This window comes from Sphaeramia orbicularis, chromosome 13 (assembly GCF_902148855.1).
Source record: "Sphaeramia orbicularis chromosome 13, fSphaOr1.1, whole genome shotgun sequence".
NCBI classification, from domain to species: domain Eukaryota; kingdom Metazoa; phylum Chordata; class Actinopteri; order Kurtiformes; family Apogonidae; genus Sphaeramia; species Sphaeramia orbicularis.
In genome coordinates, this window is record NC_043969.1 from 47,512,905 (window position 1) to 47,540,135 (window position 27,231).

The 27,231-nt window shown below is 38.7% G+C and overlaps 1 protein-coding gene across 2 annotated transcripts in view; it reads right to left on the bottom strand.

Moving 5' to 3' along the window:
• Positions 1-25,638, bottom strand: part of klc3 (kinesin light chain 3) — a 38,771-nt gene extending 13,133 nt beyond the window's left edge. For both annotated transcript variants that reach the window (XR_003937124.1, XM_030152220.1), the window contains exons 1-13: positions 25,404-25,638; positions 23,635-23,874; positions 22,219-22,284; positions 20,928-21,092; positions 17,342-17,417; positions 16,108-16,253; positions 15,412-15,494; positions 15,158-15,245; positions 14,573-14,674; positions 14,277-14,450; positions 13,409-13,508; positions 12,445-12,616; positions 12,153-12,219 (exon numbers count right to left, since the gene is read on the bottom strand). Coding sequence is in view for 1 of the 2 variants with exons in the window: in XM_030152220.1 (XP_030008080.1) it covers positions 12,153-12,219; positions 12,445-12,616; positions 13,409-13,508; positions 14,277-14,450; positions 14,573-14,674; positions 15,158-15,245; positions 15,412-15,494; positions 16,108-16,253; positions 17,342-17,417; positions 20,928-21,092; positions 22,219-22,284; positions 23,635-23,844 (1,449 nt within the window). In the remaining variant the exon portion in view is untranslated. The remainder of the gene's footprint in view (positions 1-12,152; positions 12,220-12,444; positions 12,617-13,408; positions 13,509-14,276; positions 14,451-14,572; positions 14,675-15,157; positions 15,246-15,411; positions 15,495-16,107; positions 16,254-17,341; positions 17,418-20,927; positions 21,093-22,218; positions 22,285-23,634; positions 23,875-25,403) is intronic.
• Between the last annotated feature and the right edge of the window lie 1,593 nt (positions 25,639-27,231).

Here is a 27,231-nt window from a genome sequence, read left to right on the forward strand (position 1 = left end):
TTTCAAGGTGTTCTGAGCCTTTATCCCAAAATTCATCGGCGCCCCCTGGTGAAATGGTAAGGCTATAGTATGTGCTCCAAAAAGGGTAATTTTGGACCATTTTCAAATCTGGTAAAAAAAGTGTTGTAGATCATTTTAGACACTCAACATGTTTCTAGAGGTGTTTCAAGGTGTTCTCAGCCTTTATCCCAAAATTCATTTGCGCCCCCTGGTGGTGAAATGGTAAGGCTATAGTATGTGCTCCAAAAAGGGTAATTTTGGACCATCTTGTAATCTGGTTAAAAAGTGTTGTAGATCATTTTAGACACTCATCAACATGTTTCTAGAGGTGTTTCAAGATGTTCCTAGCCTTTATCGCAAAATTCATCCACGCCCCCGGCGCTCAAATAGTAAGGCTATAGTATGTGCTCCAAAAAGGGTAATTTTGGATTATCTTCAAATCTGGTAAAAAAGTGTTGTAGATCATTTTAGACACTCAACATGTTTCCAGAGGTGTTTCAAGGTGTTCTGAGCCTTTTTTCAAACATTTGTTTGCGCCCCCTGGTGGTCATATGGGAAGGCTATAGTATGTGCTCCAAAAAGGCTAATTTTGGATCGTTTTCTAATCTGGTTAAAAAGTGTTCTAGATCATTTTAGACACTCATCAACATCTTTCTAGAGGTGTTTCAAGGTGTTCTGAGCCTTTATCCCAAAATTGATTTGTGCCCCCTGGTGGTCAAATGGTAAGGCTATAGTATGTGCTCCAAAAAGGCTAATTTTGGACCATCTTCTAATCTGGTTAAAAAGTGTTGTAGATCATTTTAGACATCCATCAGCATGTTTCTAGAGGTGTTTCAAGGTGTTCTGAGCCTTTATTCCAAAATTCATCGGCGCCCCCTGGTGCTCAAATGGTAAAGCTATAGTATGTGCTCCAAAAAAGGTAATTTTGGACCATCTTCTAATCTGGTTAAAAAATGTTGTAGATCATTTTAGATGCTCATCAACATGTTTCAAGAGTCGTTTAAAGGTGTTCTGAGCCTTTATCCAAAAATTCCTTGGCGCCCCCTGGTGCTCAAATTGTAAGGCTATAGTATGTGCTCCAAAAAGAGTAATTTTGGACCATTTTAAAATCTGGTAAAAAAGTGTTGTAGATCATTTTAGACACTCATCAACATGTTTCTAGAGGTGTTTCAAAGTGTTTTGAGCCTTTATCCCAAAATTCATTTGCGCCCCCTGGTGCTCAAATTGTAAGGCTATAGTATATGCTCCAAAAAGGGTCATTTTGGACCATTTTCAAATCTGGTTAAAAAGTGTTCTACATCATTTTAGACACTCATCAGCATGTTTCTAGAGGTGTTTCAAGGTGTTCTCAGCCTTTATCCCAAAATTGATTTGCGCCCCCTGGTGGTCAAATGGTAAGGCTATAGTATGTGCTCCAAAAAGGGTAATTTTGGACCATCTTCTAATCTGGTTAAAAAGTGTTGTAGATCATTTTAGACATCCATCAGCGTGTTTCTAAAGGTGTTTCAAGGTGTTCTCAGCCTTTATCCCAAAATTCATTTGCGCCCCCTGGTGGTGAAATGGTAAGGCTATAGTATGTGCTCCAAAAAGGCTAATTTTGGACCATCTTCAAATCTGGTTAGAAAGTATCCTAGATAATTTTAGACACCCATCAACATGTTTCTAGAGGTGTTTCAAGGTGTTCTGAGCCTTTATCCCAAAATTCATCGGCGCCCCCTGGTGAAATGGTAAGGCTATAGTATGTGCTCCAAAAAGGGTAATTTTGGACCATTTTCAAATCTGGTAAAAAAAGTGTTGTAGATCATTTTAGACACTCAACATGTTTCTAGAGGTGTTTCAAGGTGTTCTCAGCCTTTATCCCAAAATTCATTTGCGCCCCCTGGTGGTGAAATGGTAAGGCTATAGTATGTGCTCCAAAAAGGGTAATTTTGGACCATCTTGTAATCTGGTTAAAAAGTGTTGTAGATCATTTTAGACACTCATCAACATGTTTCTAGAGGTGTTTCAAGATGTTCCTAGCCTTTATCCCAAAATTCATCCACGCCCCCGGCGCTCAAATAGTAAGGCTATAGTATGTGCTCCAAAAAGGGTAATTTTGGATTATCTTCAAATCTGGTAAAAAAGTGTTGTAGATCATTTTAGACACTCAACATGTTTCCAGAGGTGTTTCAAGGTGTTCTGAGCCTTTTTTCAAACATTTGTTTGCGCCCCCTGGTGGTCATATGGTAAGGCTATAGTATGTGCTCCAAAAAGGCTAATTTTGGATCATTTTCTTATCTGGTGAAAAAGTGTTCTAGATCATTTTAGACACTCATCAGCATGTTTCTAGAGGTGTTTCAAGGTGTTCTCAGCCTTTATCCCAAAATTCATTTGCGGCCCCTGGTGGTCAAATGGTAAGGCTATAGTATGTGCTCCAAAAAGGGTAATTCTGGATCATCTTCTAATCTGGTTAAATAGTGTTGTAGATCATTTTAGACATCCATCAGCATGTTTCTAGATGTGTTTCAAGGTGTTCTGAGCCTTTTTTCAAACATTTGTTTGCGCCCCCTGGTGGTCAAATGGTAAGGCTATAGTATGTGCTCCAAAAAGGGTAATTTTGGATCATTTTCTAATCTGGTTAAAAAGTGTTCTAGATCATTTTAAACACCCATTAACATGTTTCTAGAGGTGTTTCAAGGTATTTTGAGCCTTTATTCAAACATTCATTTGCGCCCCCTGGTGGTCAAATGGTAAGGCTATAGTATGTGCTCCAAAAAGGGTAAGTTTGGATTATTTTCAAATCTGGTTAAAAAGTGTTGTAGATCATTTTAGACACTCAACATATTTCTAGAGGTGTTTCAAAGTGTTTTGAGCCTTTATCCCAAAATTCATTTGCACCCCCTGGTGGTCAAATGGTAAGGCTATAGTATGGGCTCATAAAAGGGTAATTCTGGATCATCTTCTAATCTGGTTAAAAAGTGTTGTAGATCATTTTAGACACTCATCAACATGTTTCTAGAGGTGTTTCATGATGTTTTGAGCCTTTATCCAAAGATTCATCGGCGCCCCCTGGTCCTCAAATGGTAAGTCTATAGTATGTGCTCCAAAAAGGGTAATTTTGGACCATCTTGTAATCTGGTTAAAAAGTGCTGTAGATAATTTTAAACACCCATTAACATGTTTCTAGAGGTGTTTCAAGGTGTTCTCAGCCTTTATCCCAAAATTCATTTGCGCCCCCTGGTGGTGAAATGGTAAGGCTATAGTATGTGCTCCAAAAAGGCTAATTTTGGACCATCTTCAAATCTGGTTAAAAAGTGTTCTAGATCATTTTAGACACTCATCAGCATGTTTCTAGAGGTGTTTCAAGGTGTTCTCAGCCTTTATCCCAAAATTCATTTGCGCCCCCTGGTGGTGAAATGGAAAGGCTATAGTATGTGCTCCAAAAAGGGTAATTTTGGACCATCTTCAAATCTGGTTAGAAAGTGTCCTAGATCATTTTAGACACCCATCAACATGTTTCTAGAGTCGTTTCAAGGTGTTCTGAGCCTTTATCCCAAAATTCATCGGCGCCCCCTGGTGAAATGGTAAGGCTATAGTATGTGCTCCAAAAAGGGTAATTTTGGACCATTTTCAAATCTGGTAAAAAAAGTGTTGTAGATCATTTTAGACACTCAACATGTTTCTAGAGGCGTTTCAAAGTGTTTTGAGCCTTTATCCCAAAATTCATTTGCGCCCCCTAGTGGTCAAATGGTAAGGCTATAGTATGTGCTCCAAAAAGGGTAATTTTGGATCGTTTTCAAATCTGTTTAAAAAGTGTTCCAGATCATTTTAGACACTCATCAACATGTTTCTAGAGGTGTTTCAAGGTGTTCTGAGCCTTTATCCCAAAATTGATTTGCGCCCCCTGGTGGTCAAATGGTAAGGCTGTCGTATGTGCTCCAAAAAGGGTAATTTTGGACCATCTTGTCATCTGGTTAAAAAGTGTTGTAGATAATTTTAAACACCCATTAACATGTTTCTAGAGGTGTTTCAAGGTGTTCTCAGCCTTTATCCCAAAATTCATTTGCACCCCCTGGTGGTCAAATGGTAAGGCTATAGTATGTGCTCCAAAAAGGGTAATTCTGGATCATCTTCTAATCTGGTTAAATAGTGTTGTAGATCATTTTAGACATCCATCAGCATGTTTCTAGATGTGTTTCAAGGTGTTCTGAGCCTTTTTTCAAACATTTGTTTGCGCCCCCTGGTGGTCAAATGGTAAGGCTATAGTATGTGCTCCAAAAAGGGTAATTTTGGATCATTTTCTAATCTGGTTAAAAAGTGTTCTAGATCATTTTAAACACCCATTAACATGTTTCTAGAGGTGTTTCAAGGTATTTTGAGCCTTTATTCAAACATTCATTTGCGCCCCCTGGTGGTCAAATGGTAAGGCTATAGTATGTGCTCCAAAAAGGGTAAGTTTGGATTATTTTCAAATCTGGTTAAAAAGTGTTGTAGATCATTTTACACACTCAACATGTTTCTAGAGGTGTTTCAAAGTGTTTTGAGCCTTTATCCCAAAATTCATTTGCGCCCCCTGGTGGTCAAATGGTAAGGCTATAGTATGGGCTCATAAAAGGGTAATTCTGGATCATCTTCTAATCTGGTTAAAAAGTGTTGTAGATCATTTTAGACACTCATCAACATGTTTCTAGAGGTGTTTCAAGATGTTTTGAGCCTTTATCCAAAGATTCATCGGCGCCCCCTGGTCCTCAAATGGTAAGGCTATATAGTATGTGCTCCAAAAAGGCTAATTTTGGACCATCTTCAAATCTGGTTAGAAAGTGTCCTAGATCATTTTAGACACCCATCAACATGTTTCTAGAGGTGTCTCAAGGTGTTCTGAGCCTTTATCCCAAAATTCATCGGCGCCCCCTGGTGAAATGGTAAGGCTATAGTATGTGCTCCAAAAAGGGTAATTTTGGACCATTTTCAAATCTGGTAAAAAAAGTGTTGTAGATCATTTTAGACACTCAACATGTTTCTAGAGGCGTTTCAAAGTGTTTTGAGCCTTTATCCCAAAATTCATTTGCGCCCCCTAGTGGTCAAATGGTAAGGCTATAGTATGTGCTCCAAAAAGGGTAATTTTGGATCGTTTTCAAATCTGTTTAAAAAGTGTTCCAGATCATTTTAGACACTCATCAACATGTTTCTAGAGGTGTTTCAAGGTGTTCTGAGCCTTTATCCCAAAATTCATCGGCGCCCCCTGGTGGTGAAATGGTAAGGCTATAGTATGTGCTCCAAAAAGGGTAATTTTGGACCATCTTGTAATCTGGTTAAAAAGTGTTGTAGATCATTTTAGACACTCATTAACATGTTTCTAGAGGTGTTTCAAGATGTTCCTAGCCTTTATCCCAAAATTCATTCGCGCCCCCGGTGCTCAAATAGTAAAGCTATAGTATGTGCTCCAAAAAGGGTAATTTTGGATTATCTTCAAATCTGGTAAAAAAGTGTTGTAGATCATTTTAGACACTCAACATGTTTCTAGAGGTGTTTCAAGGTGTTCTGAGCCTTTTTTCAAACATTTGTTTGCGCCCCCTGGTGGTCAAATGGTAAGGCTATAGTATGTGCTCCAAAAAGGGTAATTTTGGACCATCTTCTAATCTGGTTAAAAAGTGTTGTAGATCATTTTAGACATCCATCAGCATGTTTCTAGAGGTGTTTCAAGGTGTTCTCAGCCTTTATCCCAAAATTCATTTGCGCCCCCTGGTGGTGAAATGGTAAGGCTATAGTATGTGCTCCAAAAAGGGTAATTCTGGATCATCTTCTAATCTGGTTAAAAAGTGTTGTAGATCATTTTAGACATCCATCAGCATGTTTCTAGAGGTGTTTCAAGGTGTTCTCAGCCTTTATCCCAAAATTCATTTGCGCCCCCTGGTGGTGAAATGGTAAGGTTATAGTATGTGCTCCAAAAGGCTAATTTTGGACCATCTTGTAATCTGGTTAAAAAGTGTTGTAGATAATTTTAAACACTCATCAACATGTTTCTAGAGGTGTTTCAAGGTGTTCTGAGCCTTTATCCCAAAATTCATCGGCGCCCCCTGGTGAAATGGTAAGGCTATAGTATGTGCTCCAAAAAGGCTAATTTTGGACCATCTTCAAATCTGGTTAGAAAGTGTCCTAGATCATTTTAGACACCCATCAACATGTTTCTAGAGGTGTTTCAAGGTGTTGTGAGCCTTTATCCCAAAATTCATCGGCGCCCCCTGGTGAAATGGTAAGGCTCCAATGGTATGTGCTCCAAAAATGGTAATTTTGGACCATTTTCAAATCTGGTAAAAAAAAGTGTTGTAGATCATTTTAGACACTCAACATGTTTCTAGAGGCGTTTCAAAGTGTTTTGAGCCTTTATCCCAAAATTCATTTGCACCCCCTAGTGGTCAAATGGTAAGGCTATAGTATGTGCTCCAAAAAGGGTAATTTTGGATCGTTTTCAAATCTGTTTAAAAAGTGTTCCAGATCATTTTAGACACTCATCAACATGTTTCTAGAGGTGTTTCAAGGTGTTCTGAGCCTTTATCCCAAAATTGATTTGCGCCCCCTGGTGGTCAAATGGTAAGGCTATAGTATGTGCTCCAAAAAGGGTAATTTTGGACCATCTTGTAATCTGGTTAAAAAGTGCTGTAGATAATTTTAAACACCCATTAACATGTTTCTAGAGGTGTTTCAAGGTGTTCTGAGCCTTTTTTCAAACATTTGTTTGCGCCCCCTGGTGGTCAAATGGTAAGGCTATAGTATGTGCTCCAAAAAGGGTAATTATGGATCATTTTCTAATCTGGTTAAAAAGTGTTCTAGATCATTTTAGACACTCATCAGCATGTTTCTAGAGGTGTTTCAAGGTGTTCTCAGCCTTTATCCCAAAATTCATTTGCGCCCCCTGGTGGTCAAATGGTAAGGCTATAGTATGTGCTCCAAAAAGGGTAATTTTGGACCATCTTCTAATCTGGTTAAAAAGTGTTGTAGATCATATTAGACATCCATCAGCATGTTTCTAGAGGTGTTTCAAGGTGTTCTGAGCCTTTATCCCAAAATTCATCGGCGCCCCCTGGTGGTGAAATGGTAAGGCTATAGTATGTGCTCCAAAAAGGGTAATTTTGGACCATCTTCAAATCTGGTTAGAAAGTGTCCTAGATCATTTTAGACACCCATCAACATGTTTCTAGAGGTGTTTCAAGATGTTTTGAGCCTTTATCCAAAGATTCATCGGCGCCCCCTGGTCCTCAAATGGTAAGGCTATATAGTATGTGCTCCAAAAGGGTAATTTTGGACCATTTTCAAATCTGGTTAAAAAGTGTTCTAGATCATTTTAGACACTCATCAACATGTTTCTAGAGGTGTTTCAAGGTGTTCTGAGCCTTTATCCCAAAATTCATTTGCGCCCCCTGGTGGTCAAATGGTAAGTCTATAGTATGTGCTCCAAAAAGGGTAATTTTGGACCATCTTGTAATCTGGTTAAAAAGTGCTGTAGATAATTTTAAACACCCATTAACATGTTTCTAGAGGTGTTTCAAGGTGTTCTCAGCCTTTATCCCAAAATTCATTTGCGCCCCCTGGTGGTCAAATGGTAAGGCTATAGTATGTGCTCCAAAAAGGGTAATTTTGGACCATCTTGTAATCTGGTTAAAAAGTGTTGTAGATAATTTTAAACACCCATTAACATGTTTCTAGAGGTGTTTCAAGGTGTTCTCAGCCTTTATCCCAAAATTCATTTGCGCCCCCTGGTGGTCAAATGGAAAGGCTATAGTATGTGCTCCAAAAAGGGTAATTTTGGACTATCTTCTAATCTGGTTAAAAAGTGTTGTAGATCATATTAGACATCCATCAGCATGTTTCTAGAGGTGTTTCAAGGTGTTCTGAGCCTTTATCCCAAAATTCATCGGTGCCCCCTGGTGAAATGGTAAGGCTATAGTATGTGCTCCAAAAAGGCTAATTTTGGACCATCTTCAAATCTGGTTAGAAAGTGTCCTAGATCATTTTAGACACCCATCAACATGTTTCTAGAGGTGTTTCAAGGTGTTCTGAGCCTTTATCCCAAAATTCATCGGCGCCCCCTGGTGAAATGGTAAGGCTATAGTATGTGCTCCAAAAAGGGTAATTTTGGACCATTTTCAAATCTGGTAAAAAAAGTGTTGTAGATCATTTTAGACACTCAACATGTTTCTAGAGGCGTTTCAAAGTGTTTTGAGCCTTTATCCCAAAATTCATTTGCGCCCCCTAGTGGTCAAATGGTAAGGCTATAGTATGTGCTCCAAAAAGGGTAATTTTGGATCGTTTTCAAATCTGTTTAAAAAGTGTTACAGATCATTTTAGACACTCATCAACATGTTTCTAGAGGTGTTTCAAGGTGTTCTGAGCCTTTATCCCAAAATTCATCGGCGCCCCCTGGTGGTGAAATGGTAAGGCTATAGTATGTGCTCCAAAAAGGGTAATTTTGGACCATCTTGTAATCTGGTTAAAAAGTGTTGTAGATAATTTTAAACACCCATTAACATGTTTCTAGAGGTGTTTCAAGGTGTTCTCAGCCTTTATCCCAAAATTCATTTGCGCCCCCTTGTGGTCAAATGGTAAGGCTATAGTATGTGCTCCAAAAAGGGTAATTTTGGACCATCTTCTAATCTGGTTAAAAAGTGTTGTAGATCATATTAGACATCCATCAGCATGTTTCTAGAGGTGTTTCAAGGTGTTCTGAGCCTTTATCCCAAAATTCATCGGCGCCCCCTGGTGGTGAAATGGTAAGGCTATAGTATGTGCTCCAAAAAGGGTAATTTTGGACCATCTTCAAATCTGGTTAGAAAGTGTCCTAGATCATTTTAGACACCCATCAACATGTTTCTAGAGTCATTTCAAGGTGTTCTGAGCCTTTATCCCAAAATTCATCGGCGCCCCCTGGTGCTCAAATTGTAAGGCTATAGTATGTGCTCCAAAAAGGGTCATTTTGGACCATTTTCAAATCTGGTTAAAAAGTGTTCTAGATCAATTGAGACACCCATCAACATGTTTCTAGAGGTGTTTCAAGGTATTTTGAGCCTTTATTCAAACATTCATTTGCGCCCCCTTGTGGTTTTTTGGTAAGGCTATAGTATGTGCTCCAAAAAGGGTAATTTTGGATTATCTTCAAATCTGGTTAAAAAGTGTTCTAGATCATTTTAGACATCCATCAGCATGTTTCTAGAGGTGTTTCAAGGTGTTCTCAGCCTTTATCCCAAAATTCATTTGCGCCCCCTGGTGGTGAAATGGTAAGGCTATAGTATGTGCTCCAAAAAGGCTAATTTTGGACCATCTTCAAATCTGGTTAGAAAGTGTCCTAGATCATTTTAGACACCCATCAACATGTTTCTAGAGGTGTTTCAAGGTGTTCTGAGCCTTTATCCCAAAATTCATCGGCGCCCCCTGGTGAAATGGTAAGGCTATAGTATGTGCTCCAAAAAGGGTAATTTTGGACCATTTTCAAATCTGGTAAAAAAAGTGTTGCAGATCATTTTAGACACTCAACATGTTTCTAGAGGCGTTTCAAAGTGTTTTGAGCCTTTATCCCAAAATTCATTTGCGCCCCCTAGTGGTCAAATGGTAAGGCTATAGTATGTGCTCCAAAAAGGGTAATTTTGGATCGTTTTCAAATCTGTTTAAAAAGTGTTCTAGATCATTTTAGACACTCATCAACATGTTTCTAGAGGTGTTTCAAGGTGTTCTGAGCCTTTATCCCAAAATTCATCGGCGCCCCCTGGTGGTGAAATGGTAAGGCTATAGTATGTGCTCCAAAAAGGGTAATTTTGGACCATCTTGTAATCTGGTTAAAAAGTGTTGTAGATCATTTTAGACACTCAACATGTTTCTAGAGGTGTTTCAAGATGTTCCTAGCCTTTATCCCAAAATTAATCCGCGCCCCCGGTGCTCAAATAGTAAGGCTATAGTATGTGCTCCAAAAAGGGTAATTTTGGATTATCTTCAAATCTGGTAAAAAAGTGTTGTAGATCATTTTAGACACTCAACATGTTTCTAGAGGTGTTTCAAGGTGTTCTGAGCCTTTTTTCAAACATTTGTTTGCGCCCCCTGGTGGTCAAATGGTAAGGCTATAGTATGTGCTCCAAAAAGGGTAATTTTGGATTATCTTCAAATCTGGTAAAAAAGTGTTCTAGATCATTTTAGACACTCATCAGCATGTTTCTAGAGGTGTTTCAAGGTGTTCTGAGCCTTTATCCCAAAATTCATTTGCGCCCCCTGGTGGTCAAATGGTAAGGCTATAGTATGTGCTCCAAAAAGGCTAATTTTGGACCATCTTGTAATCTGGTTAGAAAGTGTTGTAGATCATTTTAGACACTCATCAACATGTTTCTAGAGGTGTTTCAAGATGTTCCTAGCCTTTATCCCAAAATTCATCGGCGCCCCCGGTGCTTAAATAGTAAGGCTATATAGTATGTGCTCCAAAAAGGGTAATTTTGGACCATCTTCAAATCTGGTTAGAACGTGTCCTAGATCATTTTAGACACCCATCAACATGTTTCTAGAGTTGTTTCAAGGTGTTCTTTGCCTTTATCACAAAATTCATCGGCGCCCCCTGGTGCTCAAATTTTAAGGCTATAGTATGTGCTCCAAAAAGGTAATTTTAGACCATCTTCTAATCTGGTTAAAAATGTTGTAGATCATTTTAGACACTCATCAATATGTTTCTAGATGTGTTTCAAGGTGTTCTGAGCCTTTATCCCAAAATGCATCGGCGCCCCCTGGTGCTCAAATGGTAAGGCTATATAGTATGTGCTCCAAAAAGGGTAATTTTGGACCATCTTCAAATCTGGTTAGAACGTGTCCTAGATCATTTTAGACACCCATCAACATGTTTCTAGAGTTGTTTCAAGGTGTTCTTTGCCTTTATCACAAAATTCATTTGCGCCCCCTGGTGCTCAAATGGTAAGGCTATATAGTATGTGCTCCAAAAAGGGTAATTTTGGACCATCTTCAAATCTGGTTAGAACGTGTCCTAGATCATTTTAGACACCCATCAACATGTTTCTAGAGTTGTTTCAAGGTGTTCTGAGCCTTTATCCCAAAATTCATTTGCGCCCCCTGGTGGTGAAATGGTAAGGCTATAGTATGTGCTCCAAAAAAGGTAATTTTGGACCATCTTCTAATCTGGTTAAAAAGTGTTCTAGATCATTTTAGACACTGATCAGCATGTTTCTAGAGGTGTTTCAAGGTGTTCTCAGCCTTTATCCCAAAATTCATTTGCGCCCCCTGGTGGTCAAATGGGAAGGCTATAGTATGTGCTCCAAAAAGGGTAATTTTGGATTATCTTCAACTCTGGTTAAAAAGTGTTGTAGATCATTTTAGACACTCATCAACATGTTTCTAGAGGTGTTTCAAGATGTTTTGAGCCTTTATCCAAAAATTCATCGGCACCCCCTGGTCCTCAAATGGTAAGGCTATAGTATGTGCTCCAAAAAAGGTAATTTTGGACCATGTTTTAATCTGGTTAAAAAGTGTTCTAGATCATATTAAACACCCATCAACATGTTTGTAGAGGTGGTTCAAGGTATTTTGAGACTTCATTCAAACATTAATTTGCGCCCCCTGGTGTTCAAATGGTAAGGCTATAGTATGTGCTCCAAAAAGGGTAATTTTGGATTATCTTCAAATCTGGTAAAAAGGTGTTCTAGATCATTTTAGACACTCATCAGCATGTTTCTAGAGGTGTTTCAAGGTGTTCTCAGCCTTTATCCCAAAATTCATTTGCGCCCCCTAGTGGTCAAATGGTAAGGCTATGATGCAAAAATTGAACACCATTGGTGACCATCTCTGAAATGTTTCTACTGAACCTAAAACACCTCAGGAAGTGTTTGTTGAGGACTCAGTGATAATTTAAAACACTTTGGAAACATGTCTGGGATCGTGTCCAGAATGTCCATGCTCGTCTCCGTTGGTTTCCTCTGATACAATCACCATCAACATCCTGACAAAGTGCATTCATAGAGGACTACACTGTTGCCTATGGAGATGCATTTGAAAATCGATCCAAAAAGTCAATTTTCAAAACAAAAATCAGAGACAAAAGTCTTTTTTCTATCTGCGTTTTAAGTCCATACTGTAGTTGTGTGTTTGTAAATGTGGACAGTGGAACTGGACTGAGGGGTGGATGGTCTCACCTGGTCCACGTCCTGACCTTCTCTTCCTCCAACATTCAACACATTCAAGGAGTTGGCCCGTTTCATCCTGCAGGTCAGAACATCAGTCAGTCTACAGAAAACCCACAGAACAGCCGAACGTTCGTTTGTTTTGCTTCTAAAACCCAGTCCTGTCTGTTAGTCTAATGGGATCTACTTTAAATTCTCGTCTGGGTGAAGGGTGTTAAATATTCAGAAGGTAACCCCAGGGCGTTTCAGTGAGAGTGCACTGATCCGGTTTCACATACACTCAGAGGGTGTAACTGAATATTACCCAGCGTTCCTTGGGCCTGTGTCCTCCATTCCCACCCCTCTCAGCTTGCGGACCAGCTTCTCGCTGCTTCTCCGTATGGACTCTCTGAGCTTTGTGAAGGAGCCGCTGCGCTTCAGTCCATCTGGTCCTGAGGCTCCGTCCTCGGTACCGGACCAGGTGGGACGACCGTCACCTGGATGGCAAACGGACGGACACATGGACAGAACGCAGAGATGAGGCTGAGTTATGTCACTGACACCAGAGTTTTGAGCGCAACATCACAAAACACTTAAAAATGGAATGTAAACTCCATTATATGATAACGTCATTAAAACAATTTAATGAAAGAACTGGATTATCTGACACTAATATTCATATGAGAGCAGAGGATGGAAACACATGGAAAAGTTCTAAATATTTGGTGAAAATTTGTGACGTGTGTCATATTCTCCTGCATTAAATATAAGGAAATAACATAAAATGAAGAGAAAACTAAGAATACAATCAATAAAATTAACAAAATTAGGAATTAAATGAGCAAAATGAACCAAATAAGCAAAAAAATAAAGAAAAATGAGAAGAAACAAAAGCCACAAACTGCAATTTCCCCGACTGGGATCAATAAAGTATATTTATCTATCTAAAATTAAAAGAACAAGATGAGTAATAGAATCAACACAATTATAAATTAAAAGAACAAACTCAATTAAATGAGGAGCAAGAAATTAGTTGTTCTATAGGATTCATGAATATTCAGATGTGGAAAGATGTGTGTCACAGTTCACTGACAAACTACAGGAGGTTCGATCTGCCGTATGAGTGTCATTTTTCATCACAAAATGAGAGCCGACAGGAAGGAACTCTTAAAACTGTCACTAAACACCTTCAGTTTGATTAAGGTTTCATTCTCTGACGGTAAAATGCACCTCAGAAGAATAAACGTAACACAGATGCTGAATTCACAGCAGACAGAAGAGCGGCGTACCTTCTACTGATCCAAACTCCTTTTCATGAGCTCTGGTCAGGATCTCCTTGTACAGCGCCTCCGCCTGGCGGTATTTACCCTGTTTTAGATAACAGGACGCCTGAGGGAGAAGAGGAGACGAGGAGGTCAAAGGGCATCTGGGACCAGGACGGAGTTGGAACGTGACTGAAAATAAACGTTCTAAAATGTTTAACAATAGTTGAAGCTCTTCTGGTTGTATCCATGTGCATTAACCCTTTCAGAACTACCATTGTAACAGGCCTAGATTTATTTATGTTGTTTTTGCAATAAAAGTGTCAGAAAATGTCTTTTTTTTGCCAATTCTTTTGCACCTTTTTTCAGAAACTTAACTTTCAATACCTGGGCATTAATTATCATTATTATTATTGTTATTATTATTATGTTATAAATGCTTAAAACAGTGTGTTATAGCAAAAAATAAAACTTTTTAAAAAACAGACTTGAATGTTCATATTTATTTATTATTGTTCATATTTATATACATTGTCCATATTTATTTTGAAAAACTGTAAATGTACATAACGAAATTTTAAGAGATTACAGAAATAAAATTTCAACTATTTTACATGTGCTCAAATATTTTTGTTTGTCTACAGAATTCTGTGTCTATGTTACAGCTTCTAATTTTAATTATTTCTAGTCATTTTTAGCCTGTGTCAAATCAATAATGGACCAACTATCAATGAATTGATTTTTATCAACTATCTTGATTTTTAACATTATGCGGTTGTTTTAAGTGAGACAGACAAATAGTTGAAGAATAAATGAAAAGTAAAAGCAGGACTTTAACTGAACCGTCGGACCCCTGATGGGCATGGACGTATTCTGCCGTGGTCCCGTGTCTCACCAGGTTGTTCTTGGTCTTGGCCACGTTGGCGTCGTCTGGGCCTAGTTTGCTCTGGTAGATGTGCAGAGCCCGTTCGTAGTAGCGCTCCACCTCCTGGTACTTCCCCTGGTTCTGACACAGCAGAGCCAGGTTATTGAGCTGCTTGGCCACGTCCGGGTGGTCCGTCCCCAGAACCTGAGGACACATGGGGACACCATGAGGACCAGAAACACCATGAAGAACAGAGACACCATGAGGACCAGGGACAGTGTGTGGACCAGACACAGGGACACCCACATCCCTCCCATCCTTCTCACCTTCTCTCTGATCTCCAGGGCTCTTTTACACAGTGGTTCAGCTTCCTTATATTTTCCTCTTTTCCCATAAAGCACAGCAAGGTTGTTGAGCGTTGCTGCCACCTGCAAGCACACACACACACACACACACACACACAGTGTAAATGACATGCTTACTCAGCAGGTCTTAAAGGGATTAAGTATCTGCAGTTTTACTTCCTGTTAAACCTGTTCTATCACTGTGGATCATTTCTCTTCTACTCCTTTGTAGTTTTTTAGACTGAGTTAGAAATTTATTAAATCACTTTCTCACTAAGACACTGATTTAGTTTTGTGCAGATTTCACACATGTGGACATAAACAGGATGAAGCCAAAGGGTCTTTGCTTCTTCCAGTCTGACATCCCCCAGGCTAACGTTACCTCAGCTCCACAAACACAGCGGTGTCATTCTGGTCTCACACAGATCCCATGGATCAGATGAACTCACCCTGACCCCCCTGCTCTCAGAGCTGGACTGACCCACTACTGTTAGACTACACTGACTCTTCCTAAAGTTAAGTATTTTTCCTCGTGTTTGGACTGTGTGTGCTGTATGTGGGACCTACAGCTGGATGGTCCATGCCCAGAGTTTTCTCCCTGATCTCCAGTGCATCGTTCAGAAGGTTTGCAGCTTCTTTGTATTTATTCTGATCTCTGAAAAAAAAAAAAACCAAAAAAACAAAACATCACATCAGATCATGTTTCCCCTGACAGAGATACACCATCCTCTGTTAAACAATGCTACATTTATTCAGTGTACAGTGCATAGTATGGGCTTTCAGATGCAGTGTTGTCTGGTTGCCATAGTAACAGGTCTCACCTGTACACCAGTGCCAGGATGTTGAGCATGGTGGCTACATCTGGGTGGGTGTGGCCTGAGGACTTCTCCAGGTCCTCCAACGCCTGCAGATTAAAAATAATAATGAACACAGAGTGATTTCTGTTCTGGATATTTTCAGACATCATGGCTGTTGAAGGTTTCAGTTCAGGTAAACTATATGGACAAAAGTATGTGGACACGTTGAATTCAGGTGCTTCTTTTCTAACAGGGGTCTGGGATACAAAACAATAATGACTAATGTCAGAATACAGTTTTAATATTTCCTTAAAGTTTAATGGGAGATTTTCTTCCTCAGTGAGATGTGAAGAAAGTAGATGGTAAGCTGTGGTAGAAAATTATTATTTACAGTCAGAGCAGGAGAAATATTTTAGAAATTTAGAGGTAGAACATTTAAAATCATAGTCACGAAAAAAAGTCAATCAATGTTGAGAGAAATGAAGTAAAAACTGTCTCTGAGTCATTTTAGAAGCAAAGATAACAATTTAAACCAAACTAACCAATGCAATGACATTAATCCCAATATAAAACTACATTCTGACATTAGTCATTATTGTTTTGTATCCCAGACCCCTGTTAGAAAAGAAACACCTGAATTCAACATGTCCACATACTTTTGTCCACATAGTGTATGCATTATAGTTCATGTGGGATCAAACAGCAGGAGGTTGACGTCACCTGTTTGCAGAGCGGGACAGCGACCTCGTACCGGCCCTGGGAGGCGTACTGGATGACCAGGTTGTGAAGCGTCCGCAGGCGGGCGGGAATCTCGTAGCCGCCCTGCTGAGCTGCAGCCGCCGCACTGCTGTGGTGAGGCTGGGAAACTGAAAGTAACAAACAGACACGAAGAACAGGATTAGGATTCTCTATTCTAGTGGTGGTAACAGCAGCAGAGGGGGTGACGGGGACAGAACTACCACCCCAACTGGTGGAGGTGGAGCTGCTTCACTCCTGATGCTTCCTCTTATGTTCCACTAGGGCAGGGGTCACCAGTCCTCGTCCTCGAGGGACGGTATCCTGCATGTTTTAGATGTTTCCCTCTTCCAATACACCTGATTCAAATGATTAGCCTATCATCAAGCTCTGCAGAAGCCTGATAACAACCATCAGGTGTGTTGGAAGAGGGAAACATCTAAAACATGCAGGATACTGGCTCTTGTGGACCAGGACTGGTGACCCCTGCACTAGGGGGCGTCTGCTGAATGCAAGTGAGACATCTAGTGGGAACGATCAGCACTGGTTCAATTCTGAAGGTTCAATGTGTGATATTTAGTGACATCTAGGAGTGAAGCTGCAGATTGAAACCTCCTCCTCCTACTCCTCCTCCTACTAATTTCAAAACGTTTGTTGATACAGCCTGACATGTTCAGCTCATCATGTCTCATGATGCAAATGCTCTAAATGTGACATCAGAGCTTGGAATGTCTTTGTTATGTGTGAAGAGCGGTTACTAATACAGTTACACTCAGTGTGTTAATATACTGTTTATGAGCTGTATTCAAAGGCACACTAATACAGAAACAAATACATGTTCATTATCATCAGCTGATTATAATATCACAGTCATATTAGGTTGAATCAAAGTACAGCTGCATAATTTGGTGAAAAAGTCATACTGCAATTATAGACAATATTGTATTTTTTCCCCATGTTTAATTTTAAAAAATGTATATCACTGTTATTGGTGAAATGTGCATTTTTCTAAGTCAAATATACAAATCTGAACTAGAATAAAAAACCCTGAACTGTTGAATTTCTCATGTTTTCTGCAGAGCTTGTACTTGTGATGACAGAACTCCAAATGCTGACACTGAGTCTGTGATTTCATTAACTGTGAAACTCTACAATGTCAAGTACAGATGAATGAAAGTGTGACACAAAGACAATTTCACACATTAATGCAGAGTCTTACTCTGTGACTGCTCCTCATCCTCGGCAGGAAACAGGTCATCCAGAGACTCTTTGGTGGAACACGTGTCCTTATCATCCTGGAAAAAAAACAAAAAAAACAAAAAAAAACGACCACAGCTCAGTTTAACCCATAAAGACCCACCGGTGACCATAAACCATCTACTGACCTAAACTGTTTAATACCTGTTGATCCACTAATCCGATCAATACATGTAAAGAATTGGTGTAAAATGCAGTTTGTCATCTTTTCATGGTCATCAGATATGACCCATTTGGACGTTCAAAGGCCATGAAACCACCGCCATCTTCTACAACATTGATTCACCAGTAAAACCCATGGAGTTGGATCAATGACAGTGGATGGACACACTGGGTTTATGTTCAGGTAATCATATATTTTTACTGAAAAAGTCACTTTTTCTTCAGTTTTCTCTGTTTCTGATATAATAACCCTCAACTTTAATCTGAGCTTTTATGAACATCTACATGATCAGTGTATTAAATATATGAAAAGACGTGATTTTCACTGAAAAAAAAAAAAAAAAAAAAAAAGAAAAATACAGAGGATAATAATAGAATAAGTGGTGATAAATCACTCCAGAAAGGTTAAAAATAGAGAAAAATTCATTTGGGAACTGCCACAAAAATAGCACTGGGTCTTTATGGGTTAAAGAGACAATGAATTAATCCAACTGGTCAATATTTATCTATTTATCACAGTGTTCAGGTCTGTCACTGTTAAACTCATCCGTGTCTTTAAGGTACTGTCTATGAGGAAAAGGAGCTGCATTCATCAACAGTCTCCATACGCTCCATCGCTGCAGTTTCCTTTAAAACCAACGTATGTTTAAACACGTACAACTGTGCAAAACTTTGACCAGGTTTATCGTTTCCAAACATTTCTAGTCTCCGTTTTAAGATACTAGTGGAATATACAGGAAATAAACAGCACTGAAATTTTAGAAGTAACTGTCCAGTGTTCAGTGTGACCTCCTTCTGCATGGATCAGGTCTAACACTGAGCTCTACATCAGATTTACTTCATTAATCATCTTCAGTCATTGTCTTATGACTCTGTTAAGTCTTAATCCATATTTTACAGTGTTGAGCATTATATACACACTGTAAAAATAGAAAATTCATTCATTCAAACCTTGTTAAGAAATGTAGTAAAACAATTATCAGTCCCACAATCCTGTTTCAAAATGCTTAATATTACAGAATTTAACAGGCATAAGATGATAACTTTACTGTATGGGATGACATGACCAGAGAATACAGACTTCAAAACAGATCCATGAGTCACAGTAGATAATGTGTAAAAAACGGTCATTTAGTTACAGTGTGTTTTATGTTTTAATAATGTGCACATATTTCCTGTATTTCCCTGTTGGAGCTTAATAAAGTAACCGAAAAATAACCAAGTTTGCTCATTACAACCTTCAACAACAACAACAACAACAGAACTGAAGGACTCACAGACTGATAAACCCGCTGTAAGGCCATGGTCAGACATCAGGTTCAATGCTCAGTGTGTCTGATTAATGGAGTCATAACTCAATGTGTTGTAACTCCGTGTCAGATGAAGGTTGCTGATGATGGTTTTATTTTCAGGGAGGATTCCAATCATTTACTGGCACAAGGAGCAACATGTTAAGAAACTAATGCAGTGGCTCCCAACCTTTTTTGGCTTGTGACCCCATTTTAACATCACAAATTTCTGGTGACCCCAGACACTCAAAACAGACATTTTTCTCTTTGAAATGTCTTAGCGGGTCCAGGTGGGTGAAGAAAACTTTCCATTCTCTGTTGGGTCCGGTTTTCTGAATGCGACTGTGTCCAGGCTGGTTGAAGCGTAGTAACGCACGTGGTCACATGATCGGGTCAATCAAGATATGCCCTCTCAGATATTATATTCTGCATTTTATTTGAACTTGATTTTTATTAGGAAAAGTGTGGGGTGCTTTAATTATTACACTGGTCAACAACAAATTTATTGTTTAAGTTTTTTGAGCTGATTTAGGATAATTTTGGTGTGCTGAATCCAAAAATCACATTAATTTTGCTGAATCAGGCCAACTTTCTGAATTATGCTACATATTGGCTTTTTAACATTTTTGCTTACATTTCTGGGCATTTTCACATCATATGATACAAAATTCTTTCATATTTCTTGCAATAAATGAGTTCTGAAGATTTTACTTTTGCCAATTTATGATTAATGGTTTTTTTTAATATTACAGGTGAATGAAATGGCTTTGACTAGAAGATCTTGCAAAAATAAGCCTGACCTATTCTGCTACATCTGCAGTGAAAACACCATTGTACCTAACAGGAATCAAGTCACAAGTTTCATAAAGTGTGCTTACCAATCTTATTTTGGTATTAATTATTATATTTTGTGAGAAGATAAAATTTTTCAAAATCAAATTAGCAAAAAAACCTGACCTGATTGAGAAAAACAGATGTCATTTTTGGATTTAGCGGTGCAAAATGGTCCTAATTCAGTTGAAAAAACCTAGACAACTTGCAAAAAACATTTTTTTGTAACCCAGTGTAATGAAATATCTATTGAAGCATTAAAAAGTATTTTTTAATAGTATTTTTAAATTTTTTTTTTATCAATTACAAGAAATTTCAGGTGACCCCACAGTTGAAAAACAGTGAACTAATGTTTGAAAATATAACCCTTAATGTGGCAGTGCTCCATCGGCCCACTGAATGTGACCCCTGAACTAAAATGACTTTGACACCCCTGTGCTAATGTGCTTAATGCTAATGCTAGGTGCTGTGTGTATCATTATGGGTCGAATGTAGAGATTGAGGCCATGTCCACACGAAAGCACATCTTTTCCTATCCGATCTTTTTCTTTGTTGTTTTCATTAAAGTACTCCATAAACACAGAGTCGTTTCAGGAAAATCTGCATCCACACAAAACCACTGAAAACGATGTAGTACAAATGCCAGGCCTGTATGTGGTGTTGTAATGTTCTCGCAAAAAAACGGAGAAGAAAAAGTGGAGCATGCACATAAAGCTTGCTTGGTTCTACCAGGTCTGATCCAATATTTGCTTCTGGTTGCCCCTCTCAACAGGAACAACTGAGTGAGTTAACCTTGAACCTTTCAAACCTGACTTTGTGTTAAGATGCTGTGAGGCGTCTGACATATAATCTTTGTTGTTGTCCACTTTGACATAGGTCATGTGATCAACAAGGAAACAATAAAAGGTTGTCTGATGCAGCAGTGGATTGTTTTAATGTCAGTGTGAGACTGGGAACAGGGTGATTTTGTGAAGCCGGACCACAGCTTAAACCTGTCCTGTGGTCTAGCTGTGTGGTGCAGACCAAAATGGAGCTAAAATCTAAGTGAATACTAAACTTTCATCCATCATGTGATCAGAAACCTGACCCTACATGAAGTTTATAAATGGGTGTGTTTTTGTTTGGAGATCATTTAAATACAGACTGTGCAGATTTCTACGCCACTTTCAAAGCTGTTATCAGTCATTTGCATTAAACCCAGACTATTCAGATACGTGTCCACAGGTTTTAGTCTGATCAGGTTCATATGTCACGTGGACTCCTCACCAGCTGCGGCTCCTCCTGGTCGTACTTTCGTATGGAGGACATGAACTGCAGGTGTCGGTTCTGCTCCTCCAGCGTCACCACCTCCTGTTCCCGGTCTTGCAGACGCTGCTGAGCTCCGGCCAGTTCATCCCTCAGCCACTGGTTTTCCTGACACAGCCGACGAACCTGGAGAAGGAAGAAAGAAATATGAAGAACATTTTAAGATGAAAATATGAGGCAAAGAAAACCATATCTTATTCAAAGCCAAGACTGAATAATATGGGGCCATTATTGTAGCAATATTATTTGCAAATGCGTGTGGAGAGTTGAGTGTCCATATTTCAATCTGTCCGACGAGATGGGTCAGACGTTTGGGGCTATGAATACCCATGGATTATTTGTAGCCCCAAACATCTGACCCGTCTCATCGTTTGCAGCCATCTTTCCTTGCCCAGGTGAATCATCTTCTTCGATTTTTAGTGGCAGTTGGTGAACCTTGCAAGCACAACTCACGTAAACTCACGTCAGGTACAAGAGTGAGCAAAGCCGAACGCAGCCGGAATGAGGGAGCCTGTGAGCCTGAGCCCAGGGCAGCCTGAGCCCAGGCACGCAAACCCTGGTTTTACAGACAAATCCCGCTGCGCATTTGTGGATCTGTCACGGCAGAAGTGTAGCAAAATTCACGTGTGTAAAGAGAGCCAATCGAGAAGCCGCTTGACTTGTAACCAATGATTTGTCTGTATTTCTGGGTCTTGTAGTGAAAATACTTCGACTTTTCAAATCTGATTACACACACACAAGTTGTTTTACACATTTGCAGATTGTTGTACAGACACACAAATCTCATCACGCATTTACAGATTCATTTACACATTTGCAAATCCGACCGCGCACAGACAGATTGAGATGTGGACACACAACTCCGACTGCGCACAGACAGATTGAGATACGGACACACAACTCTCCACACACACAGACTGAAATGCAGACACGCAAATCTCATCACACATTTACAGATTCATTTACACATTTGCAAATCCGACTGCGCATAGACAGATTGAAATACAGACACTCAACTCTCCACACGCATTTGCAAATAATATTGCTACAATAATGGCCCCACAGAATAAGACACAAATCTAAATCAACATAAATCAACATTTTGTTTCTTTTAATCCATGACTATGATTTTTAATGTTCTACCTTTACATGTCTAAAATATTGACAAAGAAAAGAAACATCTGAATTCAACGTGTCCACATACTTTTGTCCATATAGTGGATGTCTTTTAAAAAAACTTGCTTTTTCTCACCTGTGCTCGTAGCTTTTGTTTCTCGGCCTCTAATGAACCCAGATGAGCAGATAAAGCCATCATCACCTTGAAGGAGCAAAGATACATGACGCACAAAAGACATAATCTTCAACACTGTGACAGAGAATTAAATATCAGACAAATGCACAACACCAACATTCTAACTCCATCTATAAATAATGACCATGAACCAGAAGATCCCCCAGAGACAGACCCCCAACATAACAGAGGAAACTGAAAAGCTTATGATCCATGTTCTCCTTTTTGAGTGTTATCGTGGTAACGAAAGTCCAGATCAGATAATGATTTACAACATCACGTATAAAGGTTGTCATGATGTGAACTGGACCGTCTCAGTTAGACTCAAACCAACTGATGGTGTGCACAGTGATATAGTGTCTCCTGATGCTGGTTTTAAAATGACGTACAGTGACGTACAGTGGGTTTTTCTCAGTATTTAAGGGCTGTACTTTACCCATAACCACACAGTACAGTGTTATTATCAGCTGTTTGCCCTGTAAAACCTGGTCCTCTAACAGAATGAACCAAATTATAAGTCAAAATTTTAAATCAAATGAACAGAATAATACAAGAAATGGGCAAAATAATGAAAAACATACAATGAACAGAATAATTAACCTTCCGGTATCTAGGTGAGCATATTATGCACACTTTGCATTTCACGGTCTAAAACATAATTTTATTTTTCACAATTTGTTTTAGGTCAGAATTCATAAGTTGTTAATTTTTGTATGATTTTAAAAATTCTGACCCAGTCACTAAAATCAGTAGATTGTAAACAATAGAAAATTACTACACAAATACCCTTCTGCCAAGTGAGTAAAAAGTGCACATTTTAGCATTTAATATTTCACCAGCACAAAAAATTATTATGAATATTAACCAATGTTGCTGTTAATCATTGACATATGCCAGGCTGCAAAATAAGCAACCCAATTTTTATGTTGTATACTGGGAAGGTTTTTCAGATAAAAAAATATGGGTTGCTTACATCACAAGCATGGCATTTAAAGGGTTAAAAAAAAAAGAAAACTGACAGTTATTGAGAGTATTTGGTATTTCTGTTTATGGATCAAGTTGATGAAATACGAAAAAATGTGAAGAAAAAAAGTTAAAAACAAACTGAAAAAAAAAAAAAAAAAAGCTGAAATTACTCCTGTACTGCGTAGATGGGCGGGACAACAAAGGGTTAATAAAGTGAAAAATTAACAAAATAATCAATAAAATTAATGGGAAAAGGAACAAGCAGAATTTTTTTGCCTAAAACTGGTTAAAATGTGCAAAATGTCTGGATGTAACTGGCTTTAATCTGAATCTGATGGATAATCATTCTGCGCCGACTGACTTCATGTAACAGTTAAAAACCAGGTTCCGTCCTCGTCCTGGTCTCGGTACCTGTGCTTCACTCAGACCCAGCTCTATCCTCTCCAGAGACTCCTGGATGATGCCGCTCTTCTCCTGCTCCACGCTGCCGCTGTCCGCCGCCGCTCGGCTCTCCAGCGCCTCCTGCAGGTTCTCCAGCAGGAGGCGGTTCTCCCCTCTCAGCGCCTCCAGGCCTGCGATCACCTGCTGCGTGTCACACAGGATCTCCTCGGCCGATAACATGACTCCGAGTCCTGGATCGTTCTCTCAGAGCTAAGACCAGACATAAAGAACGGATTTAAAAGAGGCAGCAGCAAAGAAAAGGAGCAGCAGAGTATTATATTTAACCCATAAAGACCCAAAAACAGATAGTGGAAACCAAAACCATCTGGATGTAAACTGTCTAATACTTGTTGATCCACTAATCCTCTCAATACATGTAAATAATTGGTGTAAAATACAGTTTGTCATCTTTTCACAGTCATCAGATATGACCCATTTGGATGTTCAGAGGCTCCGTAGTTACCATAGAAACACTGTCATCTTCTACAACACTGATTCACTAGTGAAACCCATGGAGTTGGATCAATGACAGTGGATGGAGACACTTATTACACTTTCCATTCATAATATATTTTGCTGGAAAAGCTAGGTTTTGATATAATAACCTTTGAATTTGCTCTGAGCTTTTATGAACATATGCATGATCAGTGAATTAAATATAAGACCCATCATAAAGATCCAAACATCTACCATCAACCCAAACCATCTAATGATATAAATGTTTAATGCCTGCTGATCCACTAATTCCATCAATACATGTAAATAATTGGTGTAAAATGCAGTTATTCATCTTTTCATAGTCATCAGATATGACCCATTTGGACGTTAAGAGGCTCTGTAGTGAACATGGAAACCCTGTCATCTTCTACAACTTTGATTCACCAGTAAAAACCCATGGAGTTGGATCAATGACAGTGGATGGACACACTTGTTTTATGTTCAGTTTATGATATATTTTGTTGAAAAAAAGTCACTTTTTCTTCAGTTTTTTCTGTTTCTAACATAAAAACCCTCAATTTCTACATGATCAGTGTATTAAATGTAGGAAAATACATTATTTTCACTGAAAAAATGCATACTTCTGGAGGATAATATTATAATAAATGGTGATAAATTGCTTAAGCGTGATTACAGACAGAAAAAAATTCATTTAGGAACTGACACAAAAGTAACAATGAGTCTTTATGAGTTAAAATACAAAATGCAGAGGGATAATAATATAGTAATGATAAATCACCTCAACAGGTTTAATATAGATAGAGAGGAAGTCATTTGAACTGTGTCATCAAACTAATTGTAGATGTTTGAGGGTCAATAACAGACACTATTATCTGATATACATGTTACAGTCCTGATTAAAGGTGAGTTCACTGTCACATGTGTTCCAACTGAAGGCTTGTGAAAACTACAAACCTATTGAGTGTCATTACATGTTAACAGAACAAAATTAGCAGGAAACACCAGGTCCTTATTCACATACAGTTGTTTCTCAGTTTGTCGCTCTCAGCTTTGTTTACCAGAACTGATGACTTTTTAACCACGTTTCACCTAAACGCACCATCTCCGATCCGATACCGCCAATGCGTCACAGTAAATAAATAAAACGTTGAATTTATCGGTTATGTCTGAATTAAAGTGGCTGAGGATCAGTGTCTAAAACCTGATATAAACCCAGGCAGACAGCCTCAGACTACATTTCACATCGTCCTCCTCTGTATCTTCGGGTATTTATAGCCTACCTGCTAAGTCCGGCCGCCGACAGTTTCCCTCCTTTTCGTCCGCTCCCGATGTTTATTAAACTTGAACCAGGAGGAAGAACCCGTCAGATACAGCTGCACATCTCCGCTCACCGGATCATCCGGTTTATCAGATGTTTAGAAGGTGGGACAGTGAAAACTATTAGATGTAAATCATTCACCTGCTGCTTCTTCGGCTCCTCCCGTCAGCGGAGCCCCGAATAGAGCCGAAGAGTGACGGACGACTTCCGGTTACACCCTTCAAAATAAAGACAGTAGTTTAATATCCTCGGTTTACGTCCATTCAAATTTTTCTAAATGATCAGTTTTAATATTTCTATCAACTTCTGACATATTCACAGTCCATGTTTACCTTAAAAAACGGCAATGACCCAGAAAATACTACACACTTTCCAAATAATTTTGTAAATTTTACTGGATGTTCATTTATATTTTATTTCATCGTCTGCTCCTTTGGTACATTGTTTCTTCTTTGCTGACATATACTGCATGTTGATTTTTGTTTCAGTGTTATGCTGAGGTTGTTTATAAAGGTATTTGAAAAAATAAGTTAAAACATGTCTTTTTACCAGAAAAAATATCAATCAGTAAATCGGGATTTAATGGAAACAAGTCACTGATGTTTGTTGCGTGAAGGTCAAATAAACATTAGTACTAATTTTTAATATATGTAATTAAAATCAATAAGAAAAATAAAGGAGTGTATGCTGTTTAAGTTAAGTGAGATACGGCATCATTTGTTTCATTGGGATGAAAACACGATTTTGTGATTTACACAAAAACCCAGCATTAAATACTGCACTTATCACAATGAATCCTGTTTAATATCAATTTAACCCTGATTTCCACAATGAAAAGGGTAAAATGTGTGGCCTAACACTTATAAAGAGAAAAGATTAAAGGGGTCTGTTTCACAGAAATGTTGTAAATAAGACAATGGAAAAAAGAACCTAATGAAACTTTCTTGGGTAAAGCCTCAGCGCAGAATCTACAACATCCAGTGCTTTTATTTTTAAAGGTCGTGTCTCTTAACTTCCTGCCTTTGTCCTGCTGCCTCTGCGTAACTTAACCCCACTGAGAGGCTTACCTGATCCCAGATTTCCCAGCATCCTCTGCGGCGGGACCAGATCATGCTGTCTGTGTGAGAGGCCACCTATCTGTAGAAGAGATGAACTGCCTGAGATAAACATTTACTGAGACGCAGGAACCAGAGGCGTTTGAGTTCATGTCGCAGCGTCCACGTCCTCTAGATAAACTATGTGGACAAAAATACTGGGACACATCATGTCTACAGCTGGAAGATGTCCTGTTCATGATGATTTGAGATATAAACATCCAAATTTCCTGAAAGTTTAATGGGAGATTTTTCTTCCTCAGTGAGATGTGAGGAAAGTAGATGGTTAGTTGAGGTAGAAAATTATAATTTACAGTCGGAGCACGAAAAATATTTTAGAAATTTAGAAGTCGAACATAGAACAATAATGATAAATGTCAGAATATAGTTTTATATTGGAATAAATATCATTGCATCGGTTAGTTTGGTTTAAATTGTTATCTTTGCTTCCAAAATGCCTCAGAGATGGTTTTTACTTCATTTCTCTCAACATTGATTTTGTTTTGTTTTTTATCCATGACTGATTTTAAATGTTCTACCTCTAAATTTCTAAAATATTTTTCATGCTCTGACTGTAAATAATAAGTTTGTACCTCAAATAACCATCTACTTTCATCACATCTCACTTAGGAAGAAAAATCTCCCATTAAACATCAAAGAAATATTGATGTTTATAAACTATATGGACAAAAATAT